Here is a 15,187-nt window from a genome sequence, read left to right on the forward strand (position 1 = left end):
CACTCAGGTCAGAGTGTATTGGCGTGATCACTGCACACTATAGTCCTCCTGGGCTTAAAGAATTATCCCACCTCAGCCTCCTGAATCACAGAATTGCTCAAAAACTCATGGAATGATCATATGCTAGTCATTGAGAATACAAATGCAATTAAGACTTCAAAAAAACTTACCCTTTGTTGTCTAGGTGATTAAGATCAGTTGATTGAGAGAAAGTTCACAGCAACCCCTAAAATAAACCAAAAAGTTCTTCAAAGGACTTTTAGAAACCAGTTTGGCCAACATGGTGAAACCCTGTCTCTACCAAACATACAAAAATTAGCCAGGTGTGGTGCTGGGCACTTGTACTCCCAGCTACTCTGCAGGCTGAGAAAGGAGAATTGCTTAAGCTCTTGAGGCAGAGGTTACAGTGAGCAGAGATAGTGCCTTTGCACTCCAGCCTGGGTGACGGAGTGAGACTCCATCTTAAAAAAAAAAAAAAAAAAAAAGAACTGAGACTCAAGACATGAATTGTTTGACACTTGAATTGTACTTTGTTCTTAGAATCAATTATTGGGCTATCTGTAAGACTACCTTTACTGAGTTTTCAAACAGAGTATAATAAACTTTTGGGAATGTGGTAGATGTTGAAAGGTTTGACTTCTTAAAAAGAGGTGTCACAATTATATTCCTTAAAATTGAGAGGGGACTGGCTGGGAATGGTGGCTCATGCCTGTAATCCCAACACCTTGGGAGGTGGGCAGATCATAAGGTCAGGAGTTCAAGACCAGCCTGGCCAACATGGTGAAACTGTCTCTACTAAAAATACAAAAATTAGCTGGGCGTGATGGTGGGCGCCTATAATCCCAGCTAATAGTGAGGCAGGAGAATCACTTGAACCCGGGAGGTGGAGGTTGCAGTGAGTCGAAACTGTGCCATTGCACTCCAGCCTGCGTGACAGAGTGAGACTCTATCTCAAAAACAAAAAACTGAGAGGGGACCAATTGAGGGTAGAGAGATTGATGTGGGGGCAGGAGAATGCTTTTTTTTTTTTTTTTTTTTGTCATGATGGAAATTTTCCATAGTTTGGTGGTTACATGACTGTGTACTTTGAACGGGATGCTTAAAAAGCGTGAATGAAAATAAAAAGCCAAGTACTCATACTTTTTTAAAAAAAATAAGTTCTAGGAGTTTTTATTCTTCGAATAAGAATAAACAAATCGGGCAAAGTAGTCCCAATGAAATCATGGTCAGGTGTTACTGTATTTCTCTGTTGATCCTTCATCTTCTAAGCACTTAAAGTACTTTCTATTAGACTTGTTTTGATCACAAGTCTAATGAAGACTAATAAATGCAATTTAAGTGTGACTAAGTAAGTGTATCTTACCTTCCTCCACTCAGCTTTCTTTAAATAGAAAGGGGAGAAATGTCTCAGATATTCAGCCATAGTTGCCCAATGTATGGTGTTAATAAGAGACTGTAATTTTCTATTCTAAAAATCATTTCAGATTATAATTATAGGCTATAGATCATTCTTTAAAAAAAAAAATCCTTGCATACTGGTCCATTGACATTACTGATAGTCTTCAAATGATGAGAATGTAACTGGTTTGGGGGCAACTGAAAGGGAGATCATCAGTAAACTGGAGACCAGTAGAAAATTACACAGAGGCAAATCTTATTGGATAAACTACATGAATGTCTCCTATTCAGACTGTTCCAACCATATTCACTTGCTGCTAGATGAGCTTCTGTTTAAGGCATTACTTGTGGTGGAGTTCTTTCTTTTATTTGGTTTGGAGCCATACTGTGATCTCTTACGGAAAACAGACTTCCTCCAAGTCTGTTGAATGCAATTGAAAATTATATAATTTCTTGTTGATTTGTTTTTGTTTTGCTTTCATATTATAGGCAACTGAAATGAATCCTTATATATATAACATGCAAATATATGTTTGAGAAGGCATAAGAAGTATAAGAAATATAAGGGGACCTGAATAAAATGTTTAGCTAGACATTTTTACATGGAAAAATGCGCATTTAAATTTGTAATAGTTACAAATCATTCTATAGAAAGTTAGCATGTATTTAAAGTTTTTGGATACATAATAAGAAAATTATATCACTTCTGATATCTATTGTGAAGATCCTACCGCAGTCATTCAGTTTGTCAAGGGTAGATAGGGCTCTTGCTTGGACTCTTCCAGGATACACCATGGGCTCCCTAATAATATTCAGGGAGGCATATGTGTGGGTTTGTTACATGGGTATACTATGTGATACTGAAGCTTGGGTTTGTAATGATCCCTGTCATCTAAGTAGTTAAATAGTACTCAATATGTAGTTTTTCAGCTCTTGCTTTGCGCTCTCCCTCCCTGATTTTGGAATCTCCAGTGTCTACTGTCTTTGTGTTCCTGTGTACCCAGTGTTTAGCTCCCACTTATAAATGAAAATGTGGCATTTGGTTTTGTGTTTGTATGTTAATTTGTTTAGGATAATTCACCTGCATCCATATTGCTGCAAAGGACAGGATTTCATTCTTTTTTATGGCTGTGTAGTATTCTGTGGTGTATATGTATTGGATTTTCTTTATTCATTCTACCATTGATGGGCACCTAGGTTGATTCCATGTCTTTGCTATTGTGAAGAGTGCTGTGATCAACATTTAGGTGCAAAATCTTTTTGGTAGAATAATTCATTTTACTTTGGGTATATACCCATAAGGAGATTGCTTAGTCAGATGGTAATTATATTTTTAGAGAGATCTTTAAACTTCTTTTCATAGGGGCTAATTTGCATTCCCATCAACAGTTTTTAAGTGTTACTACCAAGAACCAGCTCGGTTGAGAGACCCCCACCTATGCAGCACTGAAGATATTTGAGAGGCAGACAGCCAGATAGCACAACAGAGTGGATCTATCTTGGGGACCAACAGTCTGAGAGCCTGCAGGGCTGACAGCTCTCCAGACTGAAGGCCCCGAGCAGACTTTCATCCACGTATTGATTTGCTCTTAGACAGATAATTCTCATTAATACACAGGTGTTCTGTACTTAAAAATGCATCAAGTAGGCAGCTGTTACCTGCCTACCACTAATTACAAAGTATCCTCCATAAGGTAGTCATGGGGGCAGGGTAGACTTAATATTCCTCAACATGTTACCTTTTCTCTGCAACCTCCACAATGTCTGTTATTTTTTTACTTTTTAATAATAGTTATTCTGGGCCAGCCATGGTGGCTCACATCTGGAATCCCAGCACTTTGAGTGGCTGAGGTGGGTGGATCAGCTGAGGTCAAGAGTTTGAGACCAGCCTGGCCAACATGGTGGAACCCTGTCTCTAGAAAAAAAAATTCTAATTTTTGTACAAATACAAAAATTAGCCAGGCATGGTGGCAGGTGCCTGTAATCCCAGCTATTTGGGAGGCTGAGGTAGGAAAATGGCTTGAACCTGGGAGGTGGAGGTTGCAGTGAGCTAAGATTGCTCCATTGCACTCCAGCCTGGGTGACAAGAGCAAAACTGTGTCAAATAATTATTATTATTATTCTGATTGGTGTGAGATGGTATCTCATTGTAGTTTTGATTTACATCTCTCTCAGTTAATCATCTTTTTTTCTAAATGGCTTTATGCTACTTCTAAAATGTCCTACATATAATAGGCAAATCAAATGCTTAATAAATTGGTATGTTAGGTTTATTTTCAGGTTGAAATGAAGATAGTTATTTTTATATTTGTGTACCTTTTACATATACACTTTTAGAAGTATTTCTAACTTTTGTGTGTTTTTTTTTTTGTTTTTTGTTTTTGTTTTTTTTAGAGAAAATACTCTCTTTGGAATGGGAAATCCTCTGCTTGACATCTCTGCTGTAGTGGACAAAGATTTCCTTGATAAGTAAGTATTAAACTCTTCATATGTACTATGTGGAACTTAAATTTGAAGAAAAATGGATGAAAACTTTAGAAGTGAATTTACTACCTAAAGTCTTCAATTAGAGGAAAAGTCAGGAAATTTTAAGTCAGGTAATAGCAAGTATGGTATCATTAACTATTGAGTGAACATAATTTTCCTTGAGAAAACTTACATACGTTACTATTTTTATTTAAAACTTTTTTGCTTATTATTTGGAAGAAGAAAGTTTTTATGATTTACCTGATTATTTAATTCCCCCAATTTTATTTATTTTTTTATTTTTTTGAGACGGAGTTTCGCTCTTGTTACCCAGGCTGGAGTGCAATGGCGCGATCTCGGCTCACCGCAACCTCTGCCTCCTGGGCTCAGGCAATTCTCCTGCCTCAGCCTCCTGAGTAGCTGGGATTACAGGCTCGTGCCACCATGCCCAGCTAATTTTTTGTATCTTTAGTAGAGACGGGGTTTCACCATGTTGACCAGGATGGTCTCGATCTCTCGACCTCGTGATCCACCTGCCTCAGCCTCCCAAAGTGCTGGGATTACAGGCTTGAGCCACCGCGCCCGGCTAATTCCCCCAATTTTAAACTACTGTCAGTGAACTATATCCATAATGGTGTCATAATCTACAGCCATTCTACCCTGAGTGTGCCCAATCTGGTTTCTTCTCAGAAGCTATAATGGGAGAAGAAAGATGTTTAGAGAAGACAATAGAATATGTAGGATGTAATTCAGAGGCTATGAAGCTCTGCTATTTCCCTTTTATAAGTAACTGTGAATGTTTTAACATAGCTGAGAAATCAGTTTGTTTATTTACCTAGGTATTTGAGGCCATTTGGTACAATACTCCCCTCTGGTGTCCTTGTTTTCACTTTCTGAGGTCTCAGTTACTGATAGGACAGGATAAGAAGACATTTTGAGAGAAAGACGCATACATACCATGTCCACATAACTTTTATTACAGTATATTTTCATAATTGTTCTATTTTTAGTTGTCATTAATCTATTGCTGTGCCTCATTTATAAATGGGACTTTATCATAGGTGTGTATGGGTAGGAAAAACCTTGTGTGTATGTGTGTGTGTGTGTGTGTGTGTATAGGGTTCAGTACCATCCACCGTTTCAGATACCCACTGGTTGTCTTACAATGCATCTACCTCAGATAACGGGGGATTACTATATGGAAAAATTAAGTAGTAAAAAAGATTAATGATAAGAAAGCAGGGCCGGGCATGGTGGCTCACGCCTGTAATCCCAGCACTTTGGGAGGCCGAGGTGGGTGGATCACGAGGTCAAGAGATCGAGACAATCCTGGTCAACATGGTGAAACCCCGTCTCTACTAAAAACACAAAAAATTAGCTGGGCATGGTGGCGCGTACCTGTAATCCCAGCTACTCAGGAGGCTGAGGCAGGAGAATTGCTTGAACCCAGGAGGCGGAGGTTGCGGTCAGCCAAGATCGCGCCATTGCACTCCAGCCTGGGTAACAAGAGTGAAACTCCGTCTCAAAAAAAAAAAAAAGAAAGCAAGATCCCCTCTCCTTGCACACCCAAGAACAAACAATTACTTTTAAAAAAACCGAGGTGAAATTTATGTCACATAAAATTGATCATTGTAACCATTTTAAAGTATACAGTTCAGTGACTGCCAGTATATTCACAAAGTTGTACAACCATCACCACTGTCTAATTCAGGACATTTTCATCACCCCAAAATGAAATCCCATGCCCATTAATTAGTCATTCACTATTCCTTCCTTTACTCCTCTAGCCCAGTCTCCTGGGAACCATCAGTATACTTTGTTTTTATATGAATTTGTCTATTCTGAGCATTTTATATAAATGGAATCATACGATATGTGATCTTTTGTGTTTTTATGTATGACCTATTGTGTTTGGGCTTATTTTACTTATTTAATGCTTTCAAGGTTCATGCATGTTGTAGCATGTATCAGTTCTTCATTCTTCTTTATAGTGGGATAATATTTCATTGTATGGATGTACCACATTTTTTTTATCCATTCATTGGTTAATGGACACTTAGGTTGTTTTTATTTTTTGTCTATTAGGAACAATGCTTCTTATGAACATTCATGTATAAGCTTTTGTGTGAGAATGTGTTATCATTTCTCTTGGGTATACACATAGAAGTAGAACTGCTGTGTTACATGGTAATTATGTGTTTAGCTTCTAGAGAAACCACCAAACTGTTTTCCAAAGTAGCTGCACTATTTGCATTTCTACCAATGATGTGTAGGGTTTCCCTACATCTTTGCCAAAGCTTATATTTTATTTTTTAAATTACAGCCATATAAGTGGGTGTGAAATGATGTCTCATTGTGATTTTGATTTGTGTTTTTCTAATGAAAAACTTTTGAGGTTAGCATCTTTTCATACGGTTATTGGACATTTGTATATCTTTGGGAAAATGTTGAAGTTCTTTGCCCATTTTTTAATTGGGTCATCGTCTTTTCATTAAGTTGTAAAACTTCTTTTTATATTCTGGATACTAGACCCTTGTCAGCTAGCATATGATTTGCAAATAGTTTCTTCCATTCTGGGGATTTACTTTAATTTTTTGATAGTGGACCCTTGTCAGCTAGCATATGATTTGCAAATATTTTCTCCCATTCTGGGGATTTACTTTAATTTTTTGATAGTGTCCTTCAATGTACAAAAGTTTTAAATTTTGATTATGTCCAATTTATTTTTCTTTTGTTGCTCATACTTTTGCTGTCATTTGTAAGAATCTATTGTTAAATCCAGGATCACAAAGATTTATGTCTGTGTTTTCTTCTAAGAGTTTTGTAGTTTAAGGTCTTAGATTCAGGCATTTGATCAATTTTGAGTTAATTTTTGTATAAGGTATGAAATAAGGGTTCCACATTATTCTTTTGCATGTGGAAATCCAATTATCTCAGCATCATTTGTTGAAGTGACTATCTTTTCCCCATTGACTAATCTTAATACTCATGACAAAAATCAGCTGACCATAGATGTATGGGTAAATTTCTGGACTCTATCCTATTCTATTGATACATATGTCTGTCCTTATGCCAGTATGACACCGGGGTGTGTGTGTGTGTGTGTGTGTGTGTGTGTGTGTGTGTGTGTGTTTGGAGACAGGGTCTTGCTCTGTCACCCAGGCTGGGGTGCAGTGGTGCAGTCATAGCTTACTGAAACCTTGAACTCCTGGGTTCAAGTGATCCTTCTATTTCAGCCTCCCAAGTAACTGAGACTATATGCATGTACCACCATCCCTAGCTATTAAAAAAAATTTTTTTTATACAAATGGGGTCTCCTTATGTCACCCAAGCTGGTCTCGAACTCAAGCCTGGCTTGATCCTAGGCTCAAGTTGTCTTCTCACCTTGGCCTCCCAAAGTGCTGGGATTATAGGCATTAGCCACTATGCCTGGCCTGTACAACACTGTTTTGATTACTGTAGCTTTGTAGTAAATTTTGAAGTCAGGAAGTGTAAGTCCTCCAATGTCAGGAAGTGTAAGTCCTCCAACTTTCCTTTTTTCAAGTTTTTTGTTTTTTAATTAGAGATCCCTCATGACTCCGTGAGTTTTTGGGGATAGCTTTTTCATTTATGTAAAAAGGGCAGCTGGAATTTTGATTGGAATTAAATTGAATGTATAGATAAATACACAATTAAGTCTTCCAAGTTATGAAGACAGAATGTTTTTCTACTTATTTAGGTCTTTTAAAAATTATTTCAGCAGTGTTTAGTAGGTTTTTAGTGCTTAAGTCTTACACTTCTTTGGTTAAATTTAATTTCATTATTTTTGATGCTATTGTAAATTGGGATTGTTTTCTTTCATTTTCTTATTGTTCATTGATAATATATAGAAATATAAGTAATTATGGGGGACAATAATTTTTTTGAAACTTCTTTTTATATCTTGGAGATTACCCTATAACTATATTTGGATTAACTCAAATGTCAAGGGGTAAGGCAAGAATTTATAAATGTGTTAATTTGACTTATGGTAATATAATAGGAAATGTGTTGGGGGCCTAGGATAAACTGGGAGATGTCTTTTATCCTAAGACATTCAGATAGAAATTTTAAAACACACTTTCCCAATCAGAAAATACTACTCTATACAGTTATGTTAATGAATTTAGTTCTTTTGGTTACCTTGTACTTTTAAATAATATACTATACTTAAATTTCCTGTTCTGTCAAATTTCAGGCTGGGCATCTTGGCTGATGCCTATAATTCCAGCACTTTGGAGGGCCAAGGCAGGCAGATCACTTGAGGTCAGGAGTTCAAGACCAGCCTTGCCAACATGGCAAAACCCAGTGTCTACTCAAAATACAAAAAATTAGCCAGGCGTGATGGCACGCACCTGTAGTCTTAGCTACTTGAGTGGCTGAGGCAGGAAAATTGCTTGAACCCAGGAGGCAGAGGTTGCAGTGAGCTGAGATCGAACCATTGCACTCCTGAGTGATAGAGTGAGACTGTCTCAAAATAATAAATAAACAAACCAAACCAAAACAAAACCCCCAAATTTCAGTGGTATCCCTTGAGTTCTTATTATGGAGAATGAGATTATTGGTGCCCCTCTTCTTCCCTCTGCAACGTCTTCCATCTTTCTACCTTCTTACTTCTATTCTACTTACTTCTACTGTGTTTTAAAATTTTTGTATTAAGGTTGATGTTTTCATTGTTATTCATCTATAATTGTTTTCTCAACTTTGAATACAAATTGATAGTGAAAGTTGAAAATGACTTACCCACATTAACATTATTACTGTCTGTATCATTTATTGTAGAATTAAGTAGTGTACCAGGAGTGTAGAGCAGGTTAACATTTGAAGTGTAATTAGAAAGCTGGGTGTGGTGGCTCACATCTGTAATCCCAGCACTTTGAGAGGCTGAGGTGGGTGGATCACTTGAGGTCAGAAGCTTGAGATCAGCCTGACCAATATGGCGAAACCTTGTCTCTACTATTAGCTGGATGTGGTGGTGCATGCCTGTAATCCCAGATACTCGGGAGGCTGAGGCAGGAGAATCAAGTGAACCTGGGAAGCAAAGGTTGCAGTGAGCCAAGATTGTACCACTGCACTCAAGCCTGGATGACAGATTGAGAAGTTGTCTCAAAAAAAAGAAAAAGAAAAAAGAAAGAAATGTAATTAGAGTAATTTACTATAGTAACAAACTAATAATCTAAGAAAACTCAATATAATAATCTCAATAGACACAGAAAAACCTTTTGACAAAATCTAGTATCTATTCCTGATTACAAAAATAAATAAATAAATAAATAAATAAATAAATAAAGCAACCTGGATAATCATGTAGATAACTTTCTTAACCCTATAAAGGTTATGTTAGGGGAAAACTGGAAGTGTGATGCTTTTCTGGGTATATGATTTATCAAATTGTAAACTTTAAATGTCTACAGTTTATCGTGTGTCAGTTATACATCAAAGGCTGTAATAAAAAGAAAATCAGTTGGACATGAATTCACAGATTTAAAATTAGATCTCCTTTGTTTGTGTAGTGTGAAATATTTTGTCCAGGAAGTGAACTAATTCAAGGTCACCATTTAAAAAAAAAAAACCACACGATGTATAAAAGTGAAGATCAAAAAAAAAAAAAAAGAAGAGTAAAGATCAACTTAAAAATTTGAAATTTTATTATGTATGTCAAAAGTCAAACAAAATAGAGACAGACCCATCAATTTAGAACATTTTATATGGGAAGCAAAATTGCAATTTGGGATATATATACAGACCAGGTGATCTTTGCTAGGTCTGAAGAAGAAAGATAAGATTGGAAGTTCTATAAAAAGGAGAAATGTTTTGTATCGTTTTGAAAGAAAGCTCGTTGGCACTAGTTTTGGGGAGGTGGCAAGCTTTGATTGGTGAGTGACTACAGTAAGTAAAACTAGTCTTAGAGTCACAGCTGGTTGTTTCAGGAGCTACTGGATAAAACTGTTTTTAGATTACAACAGGCAGTTTCAGCAGCCAGGCCTGCAGAGAATTACCTTCTTGGAGCAGTGTTAGGTGTGCTGAGTGCTCTTTCCCCCAGACTGTCACCTGTTTTATTCAGGTATGACAAGAAAGACCCAATTTGTATGATCATGTTGGACACAAGTATGACCAGTGTTGTTACTTTGGTGAACGTGGCTCCGGATGTCTGTTAGGCATATATAACATGAAGATAAACGTTTATGGGCTAATACTATGTGTAGTCTTTGGTAGTTTGCCATTTTTCACTCAACATTATGTTTTGGATCACTATTGTTAAAATTTCAGGCAAATGTGATCAGAGTGATTATGACCCAGCAGCTGTGTGATGATGTTACAGGATCCTTAGGGTGTTGCTTTTCCAGCCAGAAGCCTCTGTGGTTGGTGGAGCCTTTGCCTGAAGTTTGCTTGTGCCTGCTGGGCTTGTTCTGCCCACTTGGCCTGGCAGGCTGTGTTTGGCTTGTGCTACCAGCTTGGATCCCACACCTGTCAAGGGCGAGCCAGGCGCAGAGTGGCACAGGGTGTGTGAGCAAATGAGCCTGAGGTCCAGCTACTGTCTACAGCCAGGCATTCTGGCTGCTGCAGTGGTTGGGCATCTCCAGCTCAGCACACATGCTGCCTCCATCCATGTAAGCCTGTGGCTGGATCTGATGCATCTTAAGTGGCTTCCACTGTGGGAACCTGCATCTGGACGAGGGGAATACAGTGGTGCCTGGAAGCTTGGAGACGCAAGAAACCACAGAGACCCAAAGAGGGTGTCACAGACCTGGCTTGGGAAGCCTCTAGGTCTGGGCTCCCAGAAGGTCTTCAGCTCTTCTTTCCTTCTTGTTGCCTGCAAGGTGCTGAGTAGGGTGAAGCATGTTTTAGCCCTATTTGTGTTGCAGCTGTTTCAGTCCTGCCACTTGGTGGGTCTTAACTTCTTATCCTGCATCTAGGAACAGTGAGGTATGGGGACAACTGGAGGGTGAGCAAGGTGGAGAGGAGCTTCACTGAGTAACAGAACAGCTCTCAGGAGACCCCAAGTGGGCAGCTCTTTTCCCCAGGCAGGTTGTCTGACAGGTGTCCAACTCACTCCTTTCCATAGTTGGTAGTCCCTAGTCTTTATGAGTCTGACTGAGTCCAGGGTTTTTATCGGCTTCACAAGGGAGAAGTGTGTACTGATTGGTCCATGGGTGGCTGTGGGTGGGTCTGGAAAAAGCAATGCGAGTTCTCACTCCCCTCACTGGACCCCACCTGGAACTAACAGCCTGGCCCCCATGCTTCAGGATGTCCCTGGCTTGAAGGTAGGGCTTCATCTGAACTCTCCCTTTTTTCCCAGGAGCCTGTTTGCCTCCTGCCGCAATCAAGCATGTTGTCTATGGTATGCACGCTGTTGGTGCTGAGGGGTATCTGCTAGCCCTGGTGAGCCACCGTCACCTTAGCCTCTCTCCCATGCTTCTCAGCACCTAAAGCCCAGAAGGGGCTGAGGCAGCAGGGTACTGGTATGTCAGTGCTGCCCCGACATGCACATGCACATCCACTGGGTCGTGACAGTGCCTGGGCTTGGCCACAACTTTGCTTCACTCCAGAGCTGGTGCTGGGATGAAGGAGAGGCCAGGCAGTGGGAGCAGGCACTTCTGAGCTTGCAGGGGCAAGGGGGACTTCCTGGGCCCCAGAAAGCACAGGGATACCTGGGTCCACAGCCATGGCTGGGTGGCTGCAGCCATACCCAGAAGGGTGGGGCTCTGGCTCTGCCAACTTGGAAGTAGGTATGGCTCCCACCTGTTCCCAGCTCCCATGGGCTCTATGGAGCATGCAGCCCTGGCTGCACTTCCCCTATTGCAGCCAGTGTCTTTGCAGCAGCTGCTCTAGCCAGCCCACTGCTGCCACCAGTGACACTATTGAGAGCTTGAGTAACCTCTTTGTTTTAAATGTTTTACTAGCACCTGATCCTAAGTGGCTAGCTGAAGTTTTATTTTATATTTGGAAGGTTTTAGTCTTTAATCTTGATTTTCAAATAAGTACCTGAAAATGAAAAACAAGTCTTTGGACTGTAACAGTAAAAGATAGAGTCTTCTCTATTGTTATCTCTGACCATTTCTTCTAAATATATTTAAAACTGTTCTTTATGATATAAACAGATTGTGTTTAGCTTACATTTTGGGCCACCATTAGGTAAGTATTTAGACAAGTTTATATATATATTATTTTTGAGATGGAGTCTTTCTCTGTCACCCAGGCTGGAGTGCAGTAGTGCAATCTCAGCTCACTGCAACCTCCACCTCCCAGGTTCAAGTGATCCTTGTGCCTCAGCCTCCCGAGTAGCTGGGATTATAGGCGTGTGCCACCATGCCTGGCTAGTTTTTGTATTAGACCAGGCTGGTCTCGATCTTCTGACCCCTGGTGATCTGCCCACCTTGGCCTCCCAAAGTGCTGGGATTACAGGCATGAACCACTTCACACAGCATAGGTAAGTATATTGCTGTGGTTTGAATGAAGGTATCCTCTCCAAAATTCATGTTGAAACTTATACCTAGTGCAGTAGTATAAGAAGTGTGGCTCAGGAGTTGATCAAGTTATGAAGGCTCTGCCCTTACGAATGGAATTAGCACACTTGTGAAAGGACTCAAGATTGAAAGGAGAGCTCTCTTGCATTTACATCCCTTCTGCCATGTGAGGACACAGTGTTCCTTCCCTCTGGAGGATGCAGCAACAAGGTGTTATGTTGGAAGCAGAGAGAAGCCTCACTAGACACCAGTCTTGCCAGTGCCTTGACCTCGGATTTCCTAGCCTCCAGTAACGTGGGAAATAAATTTATATTGTTTATAAATCACCCCAAATGAAATAAGAAAAATAAAACAACAAAACATAAGAAAACAAATAACCTGGTCTGTGGCATTTTTATTATCGCAACACAAGGGGAATAAGACATATACCAAATAAATTAGATATATACTGATTAGTATCTTATACAGTACTATGAAAGTGAGATCGAATTGTCAAAATTCATTTGATAAAATATTTTTCTGATTCTGTTTTTTTTTTTTTTTTTTTTTAAGAGACAAGGTTTCTGTTGACTAGACGAGTGCATTAGCACAATCATAGCCTACTCACTGCAGCCTCAATCTCCTGTCCCTTCCACCAAAAAAGAAATTGAGAATTAGTAGGAACACCTGTGGCAGAAAGTATGCTATTGAAAATAATCTTTTCTAGTATAGTGTAGGGACGCAGTAAGTGTGAGGGGATAGGAAATGTGGAACATATGAATACCTCCAGATGAGTCCTGGTCTATAATTATGGAGGTATGTTTCAATAGGGATGAAAAAGGAAGGGAAGGAATGTGTAAGACAGGTTTGCCTTGTTTTTTCCTGACAATAGATAAATATGAAAGTAAGAGGAATGAGAGGATTAATGAAATGGTAATTGGGAAAGGAAAACCATCATTAGATATGAAAATACTCAGTTTTATGAAGGGAAGATAGAATAGTTGAGGAAATCTATTTTTCTCACACATCTAAACCTTTAATAAAATAAACATAAAAACCTACATGAGTTTTTATTAATCTAATTGTATATGAAAGATGTTACTTAACGTTCACACCTAGAATGCCCAAAGTAGCTGGGTGTGGTGGGGCTTGCCGGTAGTCCCAGCTACTTGGGAGGCTAAAGTTGTAGTGCACCATGATTGTGCCTGTGAATAGCCACAGCACTCCATCCTGGGCAATAGAGTGAGACCTTGTCTCTAAAAATTAAAAAAAAGGAAAGTGCTCAAAGTAATTGGCCATTAAATTTTAGTGCTGATTATTCAGTGCCAATAATTTACAATTGAATTATTTCTGTAAATAAAAGTGTATTACTTCTACACATGGGTATATGTTAGCTTTGAAAGTAAAAAAAATATTTGGAGTGTGAAGTGAGACTGCATGTGTTAAGTTAGCTTTAAAATGAATTTTAAACTGCTCTGCCACTTTTATAGTTAATTCTTTTTTCTTTTTTGGTTGAGACGAAGTCTTACTTTGTCACTCAGGCTGGAGTGCATTGGCATGATCTTGGTTTGCTGCAATCTCTGCCTCCCAAGTTCAAGTAATTCTCATGCCTCAGCCTCCTGAGTAGCTGAGATTACAGGCATGCACCCCCACCCCTGGCTAATTTTTAATTTTTTGTAGAGACGAGGTTTCACCATATTGGCCAGGTTGGTCTTGAACTCCTAACCTCAAGAGAGCCACCTGCCTCGGCCTCCCAAAGTGCTGGGATTATAGGCATGAGCTACCATGCTCAGCCTTATAGTTAATTCTTTATAAAGCTATTGGTATATTTTCTTTTACAACTTTTAACATTATGTTTTATATATTTAGGTCTTTAATGGACCTGAATTGATTTTTGTATATGCTGTGAGGTAGAAATCCAGTTTGAAAAAACTTCTTAAAATGGAGAATCAATTGTTATATCATTGTGTTTTTTGTTGTTGTTTGTTAAGCTAGGGTCTTGTTCTATTGCCTAGGCTGGAACGCAGTGGCATAGTCTTGGTTCACTGCAGCCTCAACCTCCTGGTCTCAAGTGATCCTCCCACCTTAGCCTTTTGAGTAGCTGGGACTACTGGTCTGTGCCACCATGCCTGGCTAATTTTAAAATTTTTTTATAGAGAATGGGGTATTTCTGTTGCCCAGGCTGGTCTCAAACTCCTGGCTCAAGCAGTCCACCTGCCTCAGTCTCTGAAAGGGCTGGGATTATAGGCGTGAGCCACTGTGCCTGGTCTGTATCACTATATTTTGAATAGTCTAAATTTTATCCAGTGACTTATGGTGCCAATTTTTATTTATCTGTAGCTTGGTAATAAGTTTTCACTTCTTTTCAGTTGGTCTGTTTTTCTATCCCTGAACTAATTAAAACAGTCAATTTTTATTGTTATAGTTTTAAGTAAGGCTTGACATCTGGTAGGGCAAGTCCCTACTTGATTTCTTTCTTTTTTTTTTTTCTCTCTGAGACAGTCTCTCTCTTTCACCCAGGGTGGAGTGCTGTGTGTGATCTTGGCTTACTGTAACATATGCCTCCTGGGCTCAAGCGATCCTCCTGTCTCAGCCTCCCAAAATGCTGGAATTACAAGTGTGAGCCACCACGTCTGGCCAAGTCCCTACATATTGTGGTTTTTTTTTTTTTTTTTTTTTTTTTCTCTCTTTGAGACAGTCTCACTCTGTTACCCAGGCCGGAGTGCAGTGGCATGATCTTGGCTTACTACAACTTCTGCCTTCTGGGTCCAAGTGATTCTTCTGCCTCAGCCTCCTGAATAGCTGGGATTATGGGAGTGCGGCACTGCATCTAGCTAAGTTTTGCATTTTTATTAGAG

General features: G+C 39.3%; 1 protein-coding gene across 7 annotated transcripts in view; it reads left to right on the forward strand.

Annotated features, from left to right (window-relative positions):
* ADK (adenosine kinase) overlaps nt 1-15,187 on the forward strand; it is a 582,906-nt gene that overhangs the window by 41,707 nt on the left and 526,012 nt on the right. For 6 of the 7 annotated variants that reach the window (XM_074382424.1, XM_003939783.4, XM_074382425.1 and 3 more), the window contains one exon: nt 3,793-3,867. In XM_074382424.1, coding sequence (XP_074238525.1) covers nt 3,793-3,867 — 75 coding nt within the window. Of the gene's footprint in view, nt 1-3,792; nt 3,868-7,718; nt 12,314-15,187 lie in introns of those variants that run through there. The other variant, XM_074382429.1, reaches the window with a different exon arrangement.

The sequence above is a fragment of the Saimiri boliviensis genome, chromosome 12 (genome assembly GCF_048565385.1).
Source record: "Saimiri boliviensis isolate mSaiBol1 chromosome 12, mSaiBol1.pri, whole genome shotgun sequence".
In the NCBI taxonomy this organism is placed as follows: domain Eukaryota; kingdom Metazoa; phylum Chordata; class Mammalia; order Primates; family Cebidae; genus Saimiri; species Saimiri boliviensis.